This window comes from Staurois parvus, unplaced genomic scaffold (assembly GCF_062004578.1).
Source record: "Staurois parvus isolate SC_StPar_1 unplaced genomic scaffold, SC_StPar_1.0 ptg000361l, whole genome shotgun sequence".
Taxonomy (NCBI): domain Eukaryota; kingdom Metazoa; phylum Chordata; class Amphibia; order Anura; family Ranidae; genus Staurois; species Staurois parvus.
In genome coordinates this window covers 18,814,298-18,831,227 of record NW_028318157.1, presented here as the reverse complement: position 1 = coordinate 18,831,227, position 16,930 = coordinate 18,814,298, and the positions used below count along the sequence as shown (strand labels likewise).

Sequence of the window (16,930 nt, the reverse complement as noted above, 5' to 3'; positions counted from 1 at the left end):
ATCTATCTATCTATCTATCTATCTGTCTATCCAATCTATCTATTCTATTGATATAATCTATCTATCTATCTATCTATCTATCTATCTATCTATCTATCCAATCTATCTATTCTATCGATATAATCTATCTATCTATCTATCTATCTATCTATCTATCTATCTATCTCTATACTGTATGTGTCCAGTTTTTTATTTATGTATGTAGCACACCCAAGCGAACCTAAATGCAGCAAAAAGTAATAATTTCTTATGCTTAAAATAAATCTCATGATGCTCTACCAAATGAAAAATTATCTTAAGGAGTTGCTTCACTTAAAAGCAAACAAACTAACTAACTAACTAACTAACTAACTAACTACATATATATATATATATATATATATATATATATATATATTACTGTTCTTCTGTTTTTCACTTTTGCCCTTAGAGGGCAATTAAGGAAACAAACGATTTGTAGAGATTAACTGACTGTGAGCTTTGCATACTAATATAATGGCATTTGGCTACAACTGGCGCACTTTCTAATTAATGGAGCTTCGCTCTTTCAGTCTGAAATGTCTGCTTTTCGAGGATTAGACCCCTGTGGATTAAAGTTTGCATGAAGCAGCAGCAAAGAAAAAAAGGCGTGATCCACATATCCCAAGTGCAGTGTAAGCTGAATACAGCTCCTTATTTACACTGGTGCTTTAGAACTGGATACAGAATTGACATTCACATTACTGAGAGGGAACAATAACAGAGATGGTGAGGACATCTCCCCCTCATCTACAGTGGGATTGTCAGAGGCTGCAAGCGAAGACATGTAACTGAGCCCGGATAGCCCCCATCAACATACTGCAGGTTGCATCTCTTGCTTTCTCTGTCTATTCTCTCTCTCTCTCTCCATCTCTTTCCCTCTCTCACTCTCTCTCTCCCTCTCCCTCTCCCCCTCTCAGCCTCCATCTCTTGCTTGCTTTTTGTCCCATTGTGCACAGCGTGTGTGTTGCTTGTGATGTGATTGCATATGCAAAATGTGAGTCAGGAGGTTGGGCTTACTATGCTTAGTGTGAGATGCTCTCTCTCTTTGCTGCTGATTCTAGGTTTTTAATGATGTGTTCATTTACACCTGGAAAAAAAGAAAATAGCATAATAAAATGCCTATTAACAGTGCTGTCTGAGATTTCCTGTAGCAAGAACAGTGTATCTACTTTAAACATGAACACTAGAAGAAGATAATATAGTTACAGAGCTCTTTTTTTACATACGGTAGCCAAGAAGTGGCAGATGGTTTTATAATAGCTGTAATCCATAAAGAGAAATGGCATTTTTCATAATTGCTATGATACTTTGGAAGGCATTCCAGGGGGTAATAGCTGGAAGATAAAGGGTTAACTTAAAAATAAGTGAATAATTCAGGAATGGCTTAGAATTAGTTATGAAGAACAGTTCATTACAAGACACTTCTTATTGTCTTATAAGAAATAATGACTAATTGTTATCCTAAATTATGCAATTAAACCCTTTAAAATACTGTTTATGAGGAATCTTCATAGAGCATGAACAGTGGTGCTAGAAAAGTTCTCCTAACATGATGACTTCCTTATTTTCTGTTTTAGAAGATTGTTGTTTCTAAGCTAAAAGAATAATACAAAAACAATATATTTCTACTGGTAGCTAAACAAAACAAGTGACAGCATTAACAAAAATAGACATTTTTAATACAGTCTTAGTTTGATTTTCTTTTTTTGTGTGAATTAAATAGCTAACAAATCTTCCCACTGTTATAAAAAATAACTTTAACAAAAAAAAATTATTTAGACCTTGATTAAAAGAAATTAGAGTTACAAATTCATTAAAAGTACATTTAAATAAGGAATGAAACAGTTGCATTTTTGATTTGAGGATTCAGATTTTAATGCCACTAGAATGTTTTATTTATATGATAAACAGAGGACAATATTAATATTTACAAAATATCAGTATCAGTACGAGTGCACATATAATTATTTTCAATGTTTTTAAAATAATTATATAGGATGTAAAGGGCTATAGACAGTAAAAAGTGAAAATACTCTAAAAGGGATGTTGAGTGAAAATTTTTTTTATTTTACTGAACATTTGCTATTTTACAAAACAATGCAAAATTAAGTTAAAATATCTGTAGCAATGAGGTTGGTTTTCTAAAGGAGTTGAGAATGTTCACAGAGTTAATTAACTAACATTTTTCAATCATGTGAAAAGCAAATCTCTGTTTACTTATTTTATCTGCATGCCATTGGATAAAATAAGTTATTTTCAATTTCTCTGGTAAATCAGTCTCAATAACCCTAAGATGTATGAAGAACCTGTTATTGATTTAATAATTTGAAAGCAATTTTGTTATATTCCATCATTTAACACTAAATTTAATATCTGATCTAATTTTATTATCCTGCTATCTCAAAATCTTAGTAACGGTTTCAAAATTGCTAACAATAATTTTATGCATAAAGTCTCCTATGCCTTTATTTTCAAGAACACAGTATATCGCATATAGTATCTATCTACCAATCTATCTATCTATCTATCTATCTATCTATCTATCTATCTATCTATCTATCTTTCTATCTATTTTTTTTATTATATCAGCTAAAAACGTTCACCTTAAAAGATGCATATATCATGAAAAATGTTCAGACAACTTTGCGCATACATTTGTGTGCTATCATTTATACTATCCCCTTCCCAAACTGGAAGTTGAGTGGATATGCTAAACATGTAAACCTGTATGGTTTAGCTATTTCTATATACTGTAGATGTGGCTGCCTGCTTCCAAGTCTGATTTAGTTTGGGTGTCGTAGTGCTAAGTTACCTAGGGCATATTTATTTATTTATTTCAGGTACTTATATAGCTCAGTCAATTTACACAGCGCTTTACATATATATTGTACATTCACATCAGTCCCTAACCCTCAAGGTGCGTACAATCTAAGGTCCCTAACTCACATTCATATACAAGGGCCAATTTAGACAGGATCCAATTCACCTACCAGCATGTCTTTGGAGTGTGGGAGGAAACCAGAGTACCCAGAGGAAACTTACGCAGGCACAGGGAGAACATGCAAACTCCAGGCAGGAGGTGCCATGCATGGGATTCAAACCAATGATCCTAGTACTGCCAGGGGGAAGTGCTAACCATTTAGCCACTGTGCTGCACACATATAGAATATATAATTGTACATCACATTAAAGTTAAGTTGGGTAGTTCTGAATATATAGAGGATGTCTGCCTACAGCTGCCAATCAGATTCAGACTTTTAAAAACAAATTTGAATTGGATTGGTGGTTGTGGGAAAATACCTCTAGTTCTTATTAATGACACTTTGAGGCCCTAAATAAATTATTTTTTTTTTCTCAGAAAACTGGCTTCATATAGAGCTTTATCTAAGGGTAACCATGTGTGTGTTTTTAAATTTACAAATGATGGCACCAATTTTAAATTTATTGTAATCAAACCATGTGTGGGTTAACTCCATTTATTAGCATTGTACACATATATCACTCATATGTTTTAACGTCTAAGGCTTAAGGCTGGCCATACATTAATAATTTTTTTTTTGTTGAACCAGAGGGTTGTGTGAAAAAAAAAATGATCTGATTCCCTCATCCACATATTCCTCTCCACATACAGTAATCACTCACCCATCCACACAATCCACTCCCACTGAGCTACAAGGTGGTATCAAAAAGTTTGAGACTAGTTTTGTAACAAGCCAACAGATGGCAGCACAAGGCTGCATGCACAATCATAGGTTGCACCGACCTTCATAAGTCAGTGTGCCTAAAAAAAATCATCCTGTGTACATCGGGAACTGTGCAACTGGTGCTAATCTCACCACATGCATTACCACATCTGCTATTTTATCATGGACAGCAAGTTAGAACAAAGAGCAAATGTTAAATTCTGCATGATGGATCTCTGAAATGTTGTCAAAATAATGACCTTTGTACACAGGACAATGTCTTTTGGCACACTGACTTATGAAGGTCGGTGATCCCTGTGACTGTGCATGCAGCCTTGTGCTGCCATCTGTTGGCATGTTACAAAACTAGTCTCTAAACATTTTCATGGCTGGTGTTTTTAAGCAATAACACGATTTAAAGGATAAAACACTGATTTGCCTATTTTGTTTTTTTTTACGGAGCGATTAAAGGAGAAGGAGGTATGATAGAAGCACTAGAGATTGTTATAAGAAGACGGAGATCCATCTAGGAGTCATCAACCTATTAGTCCCACTAGGAGGACACAAGCGCTTTATGACCAAACATTATAGAATATCAGGTCAAAAAGCTCCAGGTGAGAGCACATCTTGGGTGATGGTGGAGGAGCACAATATGGACTCATGTACACTGCAGCTGCTAAACTGAAGTTTAGGAGCAGTTGTGCAGTTTTTTTCAGCTGCCCCTGAACTCTTCTTTATGTTTTCCTATGTGTCCATTTACATATAGTCGTCTACAGTAGTTTACAGGCAGTTGAGGTTACAGGCTTTTTTTTTAAAGCACAAAAATCGAATTCAGGAGTAGAGTTTACTGGTGTTTCAAACGCCAAACACTTGTAACCGCGTTTATGCGCGTTTGCATTTAGAAGCATTTTTGGGCTGGTCCATATCCAGATGCTGTCCAGTGCCTTTTTTCTTCATCAAAAATGCATGCACGGCATTTTCCCTGTATTCAAATGGACCTAGTACACCAGTGCAGTCAGTTCCAGGTTTCGCGTGCAGGAAAAAAATGGTAGAATGTGCTGCATTATTTCTGCACAGAACTGTACTGGAACCAGGGGCGGACTGACAACTCATGGAGCCCCCAGGCAATAAGGGATCATGGGGCCCCTGTGTCCTTGCCCAAACTCAAAAAATCCTATGAAAAAGGTACCAGGGGCATCTCATGGGGCCCCCTACTGACCCCGGGCCCTCGGGCAGTGCCCAAGTTTCCAAATGGTCAGTCCACCCCTGACTGGAACACATCGAAACACAGCAAAAACGCACAAGGAGTGTTGTGTGCACTCCAGAATGCATCCAAAGGCATTACAGGCATTACAGCACTATGTAGCTCCTCCCACAGTGCCAAGCATGTTTCACGAGCCACTTTTGCTACAGTTGCAACACCCATCAGAAAGTAGTGCTCTGTCTGCTTCTGCTCTCTCTATTTTTCACAAAACGTCTGAAATAGTTACGGTAATTATTTACTATTTTTCAGTGCATTCTGGGTATTTGGGAGGGTCTCCTGAAGTTATTTTTGAAAAACGCTTCTAAACGAAAATGCACATAGACACGGTAGGTAAATGTGGCTAAACTGACGTTTTCTAGCAGTCAGTTTCCAGCATCCAGAAAAGTTTATCAGACACCCTGTGTACATGAGCCCTAAATGAATATGAAGAGTTCGGTTGACTAGAATTGTGAATCGGTGTAAAATTGGAAGATCATCAAGAAACATTATAATATAAGGGACTTTTTTTACACTCATGTTATGATATATTGATTTACGTATTGTCATAAGGGGCATTGTAGCAATTGGGAGTTGCTGCACTATTATTTGTTTATTGTATGGCTAGGCTGCAGAAGTGTAGATTCAGGCTTTTTAGAAGGCACCTTCAGTTTAGAGGTGGCTAGCTTTCCAAAAAAGGTTGAAAATGTTGCATCCATTCTGACACCCTCTCTGTTGAATATTTGACTATATAAAAGTAGATAGATAGATAGATAGATAGATAGATAGATAGATAGATACCGCAGATGTCCTTTAATTATAGAATCATTGGTTATTTGTATATCTCACATGAAAATATTGCCAAAGTTAAAGCTGATTATATAAAATATAGATTGATTTTGATCCATTTTGGATCCTCTAACACTCAGACATAGAGATTTCAGAGATTTAAATTCAAGGTGAACAGTGGGACTGCCACTACTAATTACATCATCAGTCTAGCATGATAGCCTGCTTTCTCAAGGCTTTGTCCTATAATTGAAATATGAACTCCAGCCTTACTTTCATTCTAGGACAGTTGTACAGGTTCTTCTCCTGCACTGAAATTGCTTTCTCTGATTTCACTGCACAGTCAGCTTCTCACAGTGTGCATTAAAAACTGAAGCAAATCATATAGGGCCTGCCTCATTTCTCAGCCGGAAGACATTCTGTATAATCTAGCCATCCTCCCCTCCCCCCTCCTGATCTTATTGTCTCTTGCCCTCTACTTTCATTTTATGGACTTTCGTCCTTTCAATCATGGTGGCTCATCATCACATGTTGGCTTTACCTAGGGTGGTATGCATGCAAATAAAGCCTTTCTTCTGATTGACATCTGCTGATTAAGGAATTTTGTCATTTGAATAACTCCCCCAAGGAGCCAGCCCACTGCTTGCATCAGGAGTAGAGCTTTTGGGAGAAGTTCTAAGGCAGGGTGCTGTGATGTTTTCAGAAAACTATGTACAGCACCTTGACGGCTCCACCCACCAGCCTTGATCTGCCTGCATTGTATAGAGAAGCACAGAGATCATGTCACCTGGTCTAAAAAAAAAAAAAGTATAAAAACAGAAAGGCTTGAATTTAAAAGTATCATCAGCATGTTGATTTCGGGGGGGTGGAATAAAGAACATAACTGGGTTCAAATGTAGCTTTAATAGAGAAAACACTGTTAAAACCTGACATTTTAAAATAATAAAATTTTATTTTCTGTTCTTGCATTTAGGAGCCATACATTAGGGTTGATTTACTAAAGGTAAATAGGCTGTACACTGTAAGTGCAGTTGCTTTCGATCCGAGGGGAAGCTCTGAAATGAACCAAAGCTCTGCTGATTTCCGTCATCCAATCATGTGAAAGCAAAAATGCAGTTTTTTTTTATTTTCTTTGCATGTTCCCCTCTAATCTAGAGCAACTGCACTTTTAGTGCACTTGTAGTACACTTGGAGTGTAGTTGCAGTGCACAGCCTATTTACCTTTTGTAAATCAACCCCATTGTCTCCTTAATAGAACATCATCACTTTCTTTTATATTCCACTGATTGTTACATTAATGTCTAATTGCTAATTTTTGTATTTAGTTTTGGGAACAAACATGTTGATCTTTATACAAAGTTAGTGTTACCCTATGACAGTTGACTGTAGTATGTATTCTCTCCTCTCATTCCCTGTAGTCTGCTATACACTATATTATTTTCTTGGTTCCATTATGCCAGCTTATTCCAAGTAGACTTTAACATGTTTCATAAAGCATACATCAGGTTTGGATCAGACAGATTGGCATTAGAAGTATTTTTTAGATATGACCATCTTCTATATACATGCTGTATATTTGTGTATGTCTATATATATTGCCTTCTCTTTGGCCAGAATGTAATGAAAAGTCAAGCATTTTACTTAAACTCCTGTTGTCCATGCTGTTTCAGGACCACAGACTACCATGCTAAGTGCAGCCTAAACATTTTCAATCACAAATCTCAGTATGACTTCTACCACTGAGATCCATCTGTAGGGGGAAAGGTTATATGTCATCTTTCATGTTGTTTTGCATGTACAATCTGCCAAAACCTACAAAACCTTTTTCCAACATTCTTGTTGTGTTTGCCGTAAAGTATTTGATTTTGATGCTTAGCCTACAGGCCATAGCACCTGCATAAATATTTTTATTTTTCTTCTGGATCATCTGTGGCAGGTGTAGTGGTCTGAATATGCAGATTTTCAATGTATTTGCTTATTTTTTTTTTCCACTGGTTTAACTCAATGGACTTTTTTCAACCTCACTATGTAATGAAATAGTTCAAATGAAATTACTATACAGTCTTAACAGAAAAGATGCTAACCTGAAATACATTAATTTTGTATCTTAAACCTTGTCATGTAAACTGGAAAATAAAGTTTGTAAAATCTCCGACAAAATTGTGCCAAATTAATTTAGTTTTAACTGGAGTGATATGAATAATAGTATAAAAAAATTGAATTTCCATTACAACTCTCTGAAGATCCACCACTGTGATGCTTCTCTGTTCTCTGGCAGTCTCCTCCTATCTCTGCACACCCTGCCAGTGCTTGTCAGAAGTGCATCCAAAGTAGGAACATAGAGATGGGGGTGGACTTTAAAGGCATGAATCTTTATAACTGGACTAGGTAATTTTAACATGCCGTACCTGGTGGAAATGCAATCCACCGAAATGTATCATTTTGGTTCAGCTTTTATTTAACAACAAAGGGAAACTAGTAATTTTATAGTATTTTTGTTTTGGCTAGGTCCACACTGATGTGATATGATTTTGTTCTGACTTTCTTTGCACTTATGTAGTGCTACTTGAATGCAACTTTGATAAAGTTTGTTTATTTCGTGGGGCCAAAATCACACAAGAATCATACTAGAGTAGTACAGGAACCTATTTAAAAATTGCTCCGTGCTGAGTTGCATTGATGTGAATGGACTCTAATTGAAAACAATGTGATTTCTCTTGTCACGTGATTCTATGCACATCTGAAATTGCAATAGTGTGAAGCAGACCTTAGATGTGTATCTGAATACTATCAACCTCATCAAAATAATCGTATCTTTGAATGTCTCTTAAGATCTCTGGTTTTGTGTTTTGTATGTAATCATACTGTACGTGTACTTGGAGGCAGCCATATTTTCTCATTACATATGCAATCTCTACATCCTGCTAAATGGCTGCTCTTAAATTGTATGTATTGCCACTACTTTTCAAAATAATTGTGGACAGAGTAGGGGGAGGGCAAGAACCCCTGTCAAGTTTTTATTGCTGCGTGTGTCCCTGTTAGGTAGGGAACCTACATACTACATACCCTCTGTAATTGTTCTGGATTCTCTGGATTCTGAAATCCAAAATTGTTCGGTTGTTAGAATAAAAGGTCAGGGGAAATAATTTTTTGAGTGTCCTTGTTCCCATCACTTTGTAGAAATTTCCTGTTATGTCTTGTTGCATTTCTGGGACACAGAAAGCAAAAAATAAACTGACAGGACTTTTAACATTTCCCTTCCCAATCCAAACAAAAAAAAAGTTTTAACTATATACATGCTTTGCCCGGTTCTGTCTTTCAATTGAAGTATTTGGTTCAGAACTTGATTAAAAGCAGTAAATATCTGTTTAAAGTATAAAGCTATCTCCAGGTATTGCATATCAATGAGACAAGCACAGGAATACTGTTAATGGCATAGATCTTTCCACAAATATACATCTTCAGATTGGCCAAATAAGCATGGCTAGACATTTAGAGGAGGTAAATGCAGCTCTGTAGAACCCTTCTGCTGCCAGGTTATCCTGCAAGAAAACTGCAGTGATTGGCTGAAAAGGTCAGTGGTCAGGCCATTTGATTGATTCTTGATTCATTCTTCCCCAGAGAATGCTCAGCCAGGGGATATCTGTAGAGGCCAGGCTCTGTATAGGAAAACACTGATCAAAACATGAAACAACAAGCAAGTAAAAATGTCAAAGTTCTTTTTATGCTCAATTTTAATGTTTACTTTCTGAGACTTTGGTCTACCATTTTATCTAACATGTATAAACGTCCCTTTAAAATGGCAGAATATAAAGATGGTCTTGCTGAGAGAAATCAGGATTTAGATAACAAACTGAACAAGTAGCATCATGGGTGATCTATAATTAGCTTTTGGTGAGTACACACTATCAATAAATTCATGGAATGGCCACTGCAATGATCCCAAAAAATTTATCACAACAATAGATAGGCATTTAACCTGTTCTGAATATCTCTTTACTATGATTCATGTAACGTATTAAATATATTTGTGCAAATTGTACTACCCCTCTGCATGATCATACTGATACTTTATTGTACTGGGTTCAGAGTAACCTAAAGTATAATATATGCGAATGCAAGTATTCAGCTATGTTTTTCTATTGATAGATCCTTAAACTGAAACTTTGTCATTGGTTTACAATAACTGTTCTGGAAAGCATTAAACTATCTATTATAAAGTATTTCCAAAGCTTTCAATAGTTATTTCACTTACAGCATTTTTTATTTCTCCATTATTTCATGTGACTTATACTTTGGTAGAGCTATTCTTAAGCACTGTGAAACAAAGAGCAATTCTACCTCCTTCTCCTTCACCAATCACATAAAATAAATTTGTTGACAGTGAGCACGCTGATATCTGAGTTTTGTGGTGTATACTTGCACTTGACTTGGCAGTTATTACTGAGACCAGAGGACGGGACGAGAACAGATCTACAGTACTATTACACTAGCAGCAAACCATTTTTGTTGTAGAAGAAAAATATACTTTAAACGTGTTATTTTTGCAGAGAAAGAGAGGGAGCTAGTGTAACAAATGTCAGTGGATCTTTTTGAATGACCTTTTCTACTCATACAAAAGAAAGCTGTGAGCTGGGTTAAAGCAAACTAAGTGCAGATAACTATTGCTTAATAGCCCTTATAGCCCTGTGATAAGTGCCTTCCTGATTTAGTTGGGTTTCCCCAATGAGCTAAGGGCTTTTCAATAATCCTAGTAATAAAATATATACAGTATATATATATATATATATATATATATATATATATACACACACTGCATATTTATATAATCTTACCTTGTCCTTTAGTCCTTTAAAGAGTAAATTGACATTCACGTAATTGTTGGTACTAACTTTATGAAATTTCTTCCACCATCATAAAAGCACATACAGTATGCAGTATGGTTAGATTGGTCAGGTGCTAGTAAGTATTGATATTTTTGGTTTTAGGAGAAAACACAGATAATTCCCTGATGAGAAGGACCCAAGTCAGGAAAGGCATCTGTGCTAGTCACTATTTCACTATTCTGCCTCCCCTCCCCCATTAATAGGTCAAAGGATCCCTCAGTCATTTTATACTTTCATTTAACCACAAATACTTATCTCTTATACTTCTGTACAGGGGCGGACTGACAACTCATGGGGCCCCCGGGCAATAGGGGATCATGGGGCCCCTGTGTCCTTGCCCAAACTCAAAAAAGCCTATGAAAAAGGTACCAGGGGCATCTCATGGGGCCCCCTACTGACCCCGGGCCCTCGGGCAGTGCCCGAGTTTCCAAATGGTCAGTCCACCCCTGCTTCTGTATTTTATACTCAAAAAGTTGTGATATAAAATAATGTATTGTGATTTGTATTATTGTTGTAAGGACACTAGACCAAAAGCCCTCCTGGCACAGCAAATAAAGTGCATATTGACAAAATAATATGTAAATTCAATATCAATTAATTAATGTTTCAAATTCATACATGCATTAATATGTGGTTTAAAGTATTGATAATTCAAGACATATTGTTGTGTCTTACTGACATATCAGGTGGCCAGCTTCAAACTATCACACAAAACATTGGTCAGAGAATTAAATCACATGTGAATGCCCTTTAACAGATTTATAAATATATTAAACAGTAGTCATCTAACCAGGGAGTTTTATTTTGTAGTTTAGTATTTAGAGATTTTCATTTGGGATCCAGCCCCCTGTTTGAAATTTGGACTAAACTGTATTGAGTTAATAAATAACAATTATGTTTACATTTTAAATTGTGCCTTTTTGTGAAATGGTGAAAACTAAAGGTGGGCAAAACTGTAAATAAACACAATTTACTAAAAAAATTTGAGGTTATCATTTTTCACTTACAGCTTTCAAAGTTTCAATAAGACCCCCCAAACCATACATTTTCTGAAAGCGCATGACCTGTAAAATAAAAGGAAGGTGTTAATGATTTTGCATTTTTGCTAAAAATACACTAAAATCCTTATTCCCAGATGCTAACAGAGCAAAACTTACAAAATTACTGCTAAATTCCTACTAAATATAAAAGATGAAATTGTTTGAGTTAGTACATAACAAATATTTGTCCATTTAAAATTTTTCATGAAATGGTGAAACCTGAAGGTGTGCAAAACTGTAAATAAACACAATTTACTCTAATCTAGGTTGTTTTTCAGGGGTTGGGCTTGGCTTCTTTGTTCCAGTGAAGAGAAATCTTAAGGCGTCAGCATACCAAGACATTTTGAACAATTTCATGCTTCCAACTTTGTGGGAACAGTTTGGGGATGGCCCCTTCCTGTTCCAGCATGACTGCACACCTAAACCCAAAAACCCACAATTATAGTGAAAAAATCAAGACCCAAAGAGATTACCCAAAAATAAAAAATATCAAATATATATAAAAGAACAAAAATAAAATAAAGTCCCAATATGCAAAGTGTCCAAATAATGTGTCCAAACAAAGATCAATTTCTTGATAGGAAGACGCTTCCTACTCCACTGAAGAAGATGCAAATCAATCACAGGTGCTCTTCAAATACCTCAAAAAACAAAATCTCAACATAGTATATTACCTTTTAAATCCCAGAAATAAAGTGCCACACGTGTATCATGTCATGCAAAAAAACACTCCAGTGTCACAGCACTCATGTGCAAAAAAAATAAATAAATAAATATATAAATATCACTGCAAACTATATATAAAGTGCATAATTACCCTAAAACAAACAGATTCCAGCTTGTAATCAACCACATATGTACAGAGTGTCCTTAGATTGGTATCCTCTTGTTCCTCAGGACCTCACAAACAGACCAGGAATCAGTATGTGAATTATAATCATATATAAAATTTATTGTAGCCACTTACATATAAAAACGATAAGATCAGCAAGACAGCATCAAACTCCTCATGCCCAGTATACGATCCCCTTTCCGTGTGTAGAGGGTCTCCCAATCACCAATCACCAGGTAATTCCCCCTTGCTACTCCTATCCAGCACTATCACTTTGTAGCTCTGGGGGACACCTGAAGTGCACCGTTACTCTCCAGACCTCCAACACACAGGGATTCCAGAATCCAAAATGGCTGCCGCAGCACTTCCGGGAACGTCACGTGCCCTAGACGCATTTCGTCTCTTCCGGACTTTGTCAACAATCCTTGTGAGCCAGACCTTCTTGTCTGACATCAGTGCTTGGCCTCACAAATGTGCTTCTGCAAGAATGCTCAAACATTCCCATAGACACACTCCTAAACCTTGTGGGGAGCCTTCCCAGAAGAGTTGAAGCTGTTATAGCTGCAAAGGGTGGGCCAGCTCAATATTGAACCCTATGGACTAAGATTGGGATGCCATTAAAGTTCATGTGCATGTAAAGGCAGGTTTCCCAATACTTTTGGCAATATAGTGTATCAGAAGTCTAAACAGACCCCTGATGTTTTTTTTTTGGGACAGAGAAAGGGACTGAAGATAGAGCTCTACAGACTCAGATGCAATGCATATCGATGAATACAGGTCTCTATATAGATGCTCCTATTCCCTCATAAACTGAGGCATAATAAACACTGTTTACTATGCCACAGTGATGAATGAACATAGGAGTGATTGGTACTGATCGCTCACTATGTTCATCCAGGTAAGCAAGGGGGCTAGTAAATACATGTTTACCATCCCCCCCACTCTCAATCCTGACAGTTATTTCCCTCCCCTCCCTTACTTGTGTTTGACCTGGTGGGTCACTGAAGTGACCATGAGCTTATAGCAGAAGGAGGAATGTCAGGTCTGTACAGAGTATGGACCTGGCTAGCTGGAAGCAGTGCTTTTGTTCTGTACGCTGTACGGACCTGGCATCGAAAAGGTTAATGAATACTCAAATTTTGGGAGGTTTTCACTTCAGCTCTGTAATCACTAATCCATGTGAATTATACTGTAAAGGTTCCAAAATAATATAAAAGGTTTCAAAACAACATAAAACCACTGCATCTCTTTCAGCATAGTATTTTAACATGTAGTGGGGTAAAGGCTGGCTATATGTAATTCAGCTTGTTTGTGTACACTCCTCAGAATCTCTTACAGCTGAACATGGCCAAGCATTCTCTGGTCAAAGTGATCAAAAACAAGAGAGATTTCCCTGGCTGATCCCTAAGTTTTTGTTTTCCTTGGGATATGACTCAGGTGCTCCCCTTACCTTCATCTATGGGCCAAAAACATGCATGTTCACTGGAGGCAAAACACGTGTTTGTGCAATTATTTTTAAATAACTGGATCAAGCATGCATAGCCATCAACCGTTAGATATGTCAGTATCCAAACTATGTATAATGATGCATGCAGAATCACCTTAGAAGTTTCAATATAATATGCAACCACTATACCCCTGGCAGCAGAGTACTTTTTAATGCATTCATCAATAGAAGCAGGAAAATATACAGTTAAATAATATTTTTTATTGGCTACCTCAGTATAGAAAACGTGTATGTCTTCAAAGCTGTTCAAGTCTTTTTTTCCTGCCGTGCAATATCCTACTGCCATATTTCACAAGCAAGTTTGGCCACAAAGCCTTCCTGATGTGTTACTTTCTTTTAAGTTTAAAAGGTAGGTGGGGTAGATCAGTGATGAGAAGAAAAGACCATGATAAGAAATGGTGGATTTTAAATCATATTTATCATCTGTTGTTTCAGGTACCCGCTCTGAAAGATTTGTTTTTTCATTATGATTAACATAATATAATGTACTACCTCAATGACAGCACTTAAAAGGTTAAATATTCTTGAAAGACTAAAATCAAACGTTCTTCAGAAGAAGAAATAAAGTTTAACATTTCAAAAGCTTTCGGATAAGCCTTTGAGTCTTCAAAACTGGATTGGGTACTGCATATTGAAATTTAGAGAGAATATGTAAGTTGTCTCCACCTTCCTTCCCTAAAAAAGTGTATTGCAGTCTATAAACAGGGAGAAGCATGTGTCACTCTAATTAAACATCTGAATCCTCTAATCTTTCAAGCAAGATAAAATAAAGTATGTCAGCAGATGTCAACTAAACAAATAGAGTTATTCTTTTTGATTAATATTAAAGTTAATAAATAACATTTTTTAAATGTAAATAAAGCGATAATATCTGTGTTCATTAAAGAGGTCGGAGTCAAAAATATAAATACCTAAAGAGAAACTAAAGTACAAATTTCTGATTATCAATAAACTTTTGATGTGACTTTCATTTTTCAGTTTTGCATGTTTTTGGCTTATATTTTTATTATGCTGTTAAATATGCAAATCTTCAACTTTTCCTTCTAGTGGCTTCATGTATGTCAGGCATACAGTCAGCTTTCCTTCTGAATCTTTGCTGAAATAGAGGATAAGCAATACTAAAAAGCATATTTATAATAATGAGTAATGAATCTGACTATTACCAAACATTTACTGCTGGAGAATCTTCCAGCTGCATGCGTTTTATTGACTGTGAATAATTCATTTCCAGTGAATGTTTGATAATAGTCACATTTGATTCTTTATAAATATGCCTCTAAGAGACTATTATTTTCAGTCATTCTGAGCAAACCGATGGACTTGAATTAAAGAAGAGGAGCAGTAAAGCATGTAATAAGTAAACATAGCTCTCTCCGGGTGCATGTATAAAGGTAAAAACCAAAAAGGCTGGAACTCTGAAGACATGCTGGTAGGTAATTGGTTCCAGGTTCTTGTATGTATGTGTGTGTATGTTTGCATGTGACATAAGAACCTTAGATTGTAAGTTCCTAGAGGGCAGGGACTGATGTGATTGTTGAGTATGTAAAGCATGTAGAGTGTGTAAAATGAGTAAATAATTCCATTTAAACCACTTTGCAGTCACACTTTTTTTAAAAAAAGCATATATATATATATATATATATATATATATATATATATAATTTATATATATATATATATATATATATATATATATATATATTTATTTTTTTTTTAATGTGTTCCCATTCCCATAGCATACCTAAAAAGAGTTTAAAAATAATATTTCTTGCCTTTCTAGGTGTTTGTTTTGAGCAGGCCCTGCACAGCCTGCAAGCTGCTCTTAACAATTTGAAATGAAAGAAAACTCAATCTGTCACTACTGACACAAAAGGACACACCACCTCTCTTAAAATATAATGTAGAAGATGAGCATCTATATCTTTAACCCTTTGTTAGTGACAGTGACAATTGACAGCATTCAAATCTAGTTTACAACAGATAATGAGCTCTTCCAGCACAGTGCAGACAGGAATAACAGACAGGAATAATTAGGGTTTAACATTAACTCCCCAGTCTCCTTTGCATATCAGAGAAGAACTTCAGCTTTTGTGTTTTCAGAAAAGAGCTAGTAAAAAGCAGGCAGCAATTTTTAAGACAGTAGCTGATACTAAGTGCTATTGGTATAAAGCCAAATTCATAGTGACTAGTTCAGTATTAAAAATTGGCAAAGATGATGACAATGTTATCCAAAGTAATGGTTTATTGCGCAGCTTTGACAATAGCCCTTACAAGCTACAAGACTTCATTTTGATTATCATCACCCAAGAAGTTTGTCATTTTTTTAGCAATTTTTTAAGCTATGCTATATGAGTGATACCATGTTACAAAATAAAATGAGTGTTTTCCCAATTTAGTTCTAATTTATGCTCTAAGAATTTCTTCACACCATTGTCCCTTAAATCATGTTCTGTTTGTGCAAGGAAAACGCTTCAAATCAGGGACAAAGAGCAATAAAAAGTTGAAAGAGGATTTAATCCTCCTTCACTCTATGCAAAATGAAAAACAATTTTGGTTGGAATTGGGCTATAAAGGAGAAGTATAGTTAAACTTTTTTTTAGCTATACTTCTTCTGGGGATCACAAGAGTGCAGTTTGATCTGCACTTCTCTGACCTGTTTTCAGCTGAAGCAATCCATTGAGAGTCTGAGCCAGCTGCTCCTGTCTCCTCCACAGCCCAGCACTCCAATGAGCACTGGAGGGGCAGAGTAGACAGCTCTGGCTGACAGTTACCAGCTCTCTGCTCATGGAACCCTGAGAACTGAGCTATCAGCAGTTCTCAGTCTTAGAGACAGCTGATTGAAGCTATATCCACTATATATACAATATATTGCCAAAAGTAATAGGATGCCTGCCTTTACACACACATGAACTTTAATAGCATCCCAGTCCGT

At 36.2% G+C, this 16,930-nt stretch overlaps 1 protein-coding gene and 1 long non-coding RNA gene across 2 annotated transcripts in view; one reads left to right on the top strand and one right to left on the bottom strand.

Moving 5' to 3' along the window:
- The first annotated feature begins 564 nt into the window (after positions 1-564).
- Positions 565-16,930, top strand: part of LOC149456533 (uncharacterized) — a 70,915-nt gene continuing 54,549 nt past the window's right edge. Inside the window, exon 1 of the long non-coding RNA XR_016313874.1 lies at positions 565-843. This is a non-coding gene — a long non-coding RNA (uncharacterized LOC149456533). The remainder of the gene's footprint in view (positions 844-16,930) is intronic.
- LOC149456531 (uncharacterized) overlaps positions 4,034-16,930 on the bottom strand; it is a 187,836-nt gene continuing 174,939 nt past the window's right edge. Inside the window, exons 3-4 of the mRNA XM_089684983.1 lie at positions 11,627-11,683; positions 4,034-9,392 (exon numbers count right to left, since the gene is read on the bottom strand). Of these exons, the coding sequence (XP_089541109.1) occupies positions 9,309-9,392; positions 11,627-11,683 (141 nt within the window). The 3' untranslated portion in view covers positions 4,034-9,308. The remainder of the gene's footprint in view (positions 9,393-11,626; positions 11,684-16,930) is intronic.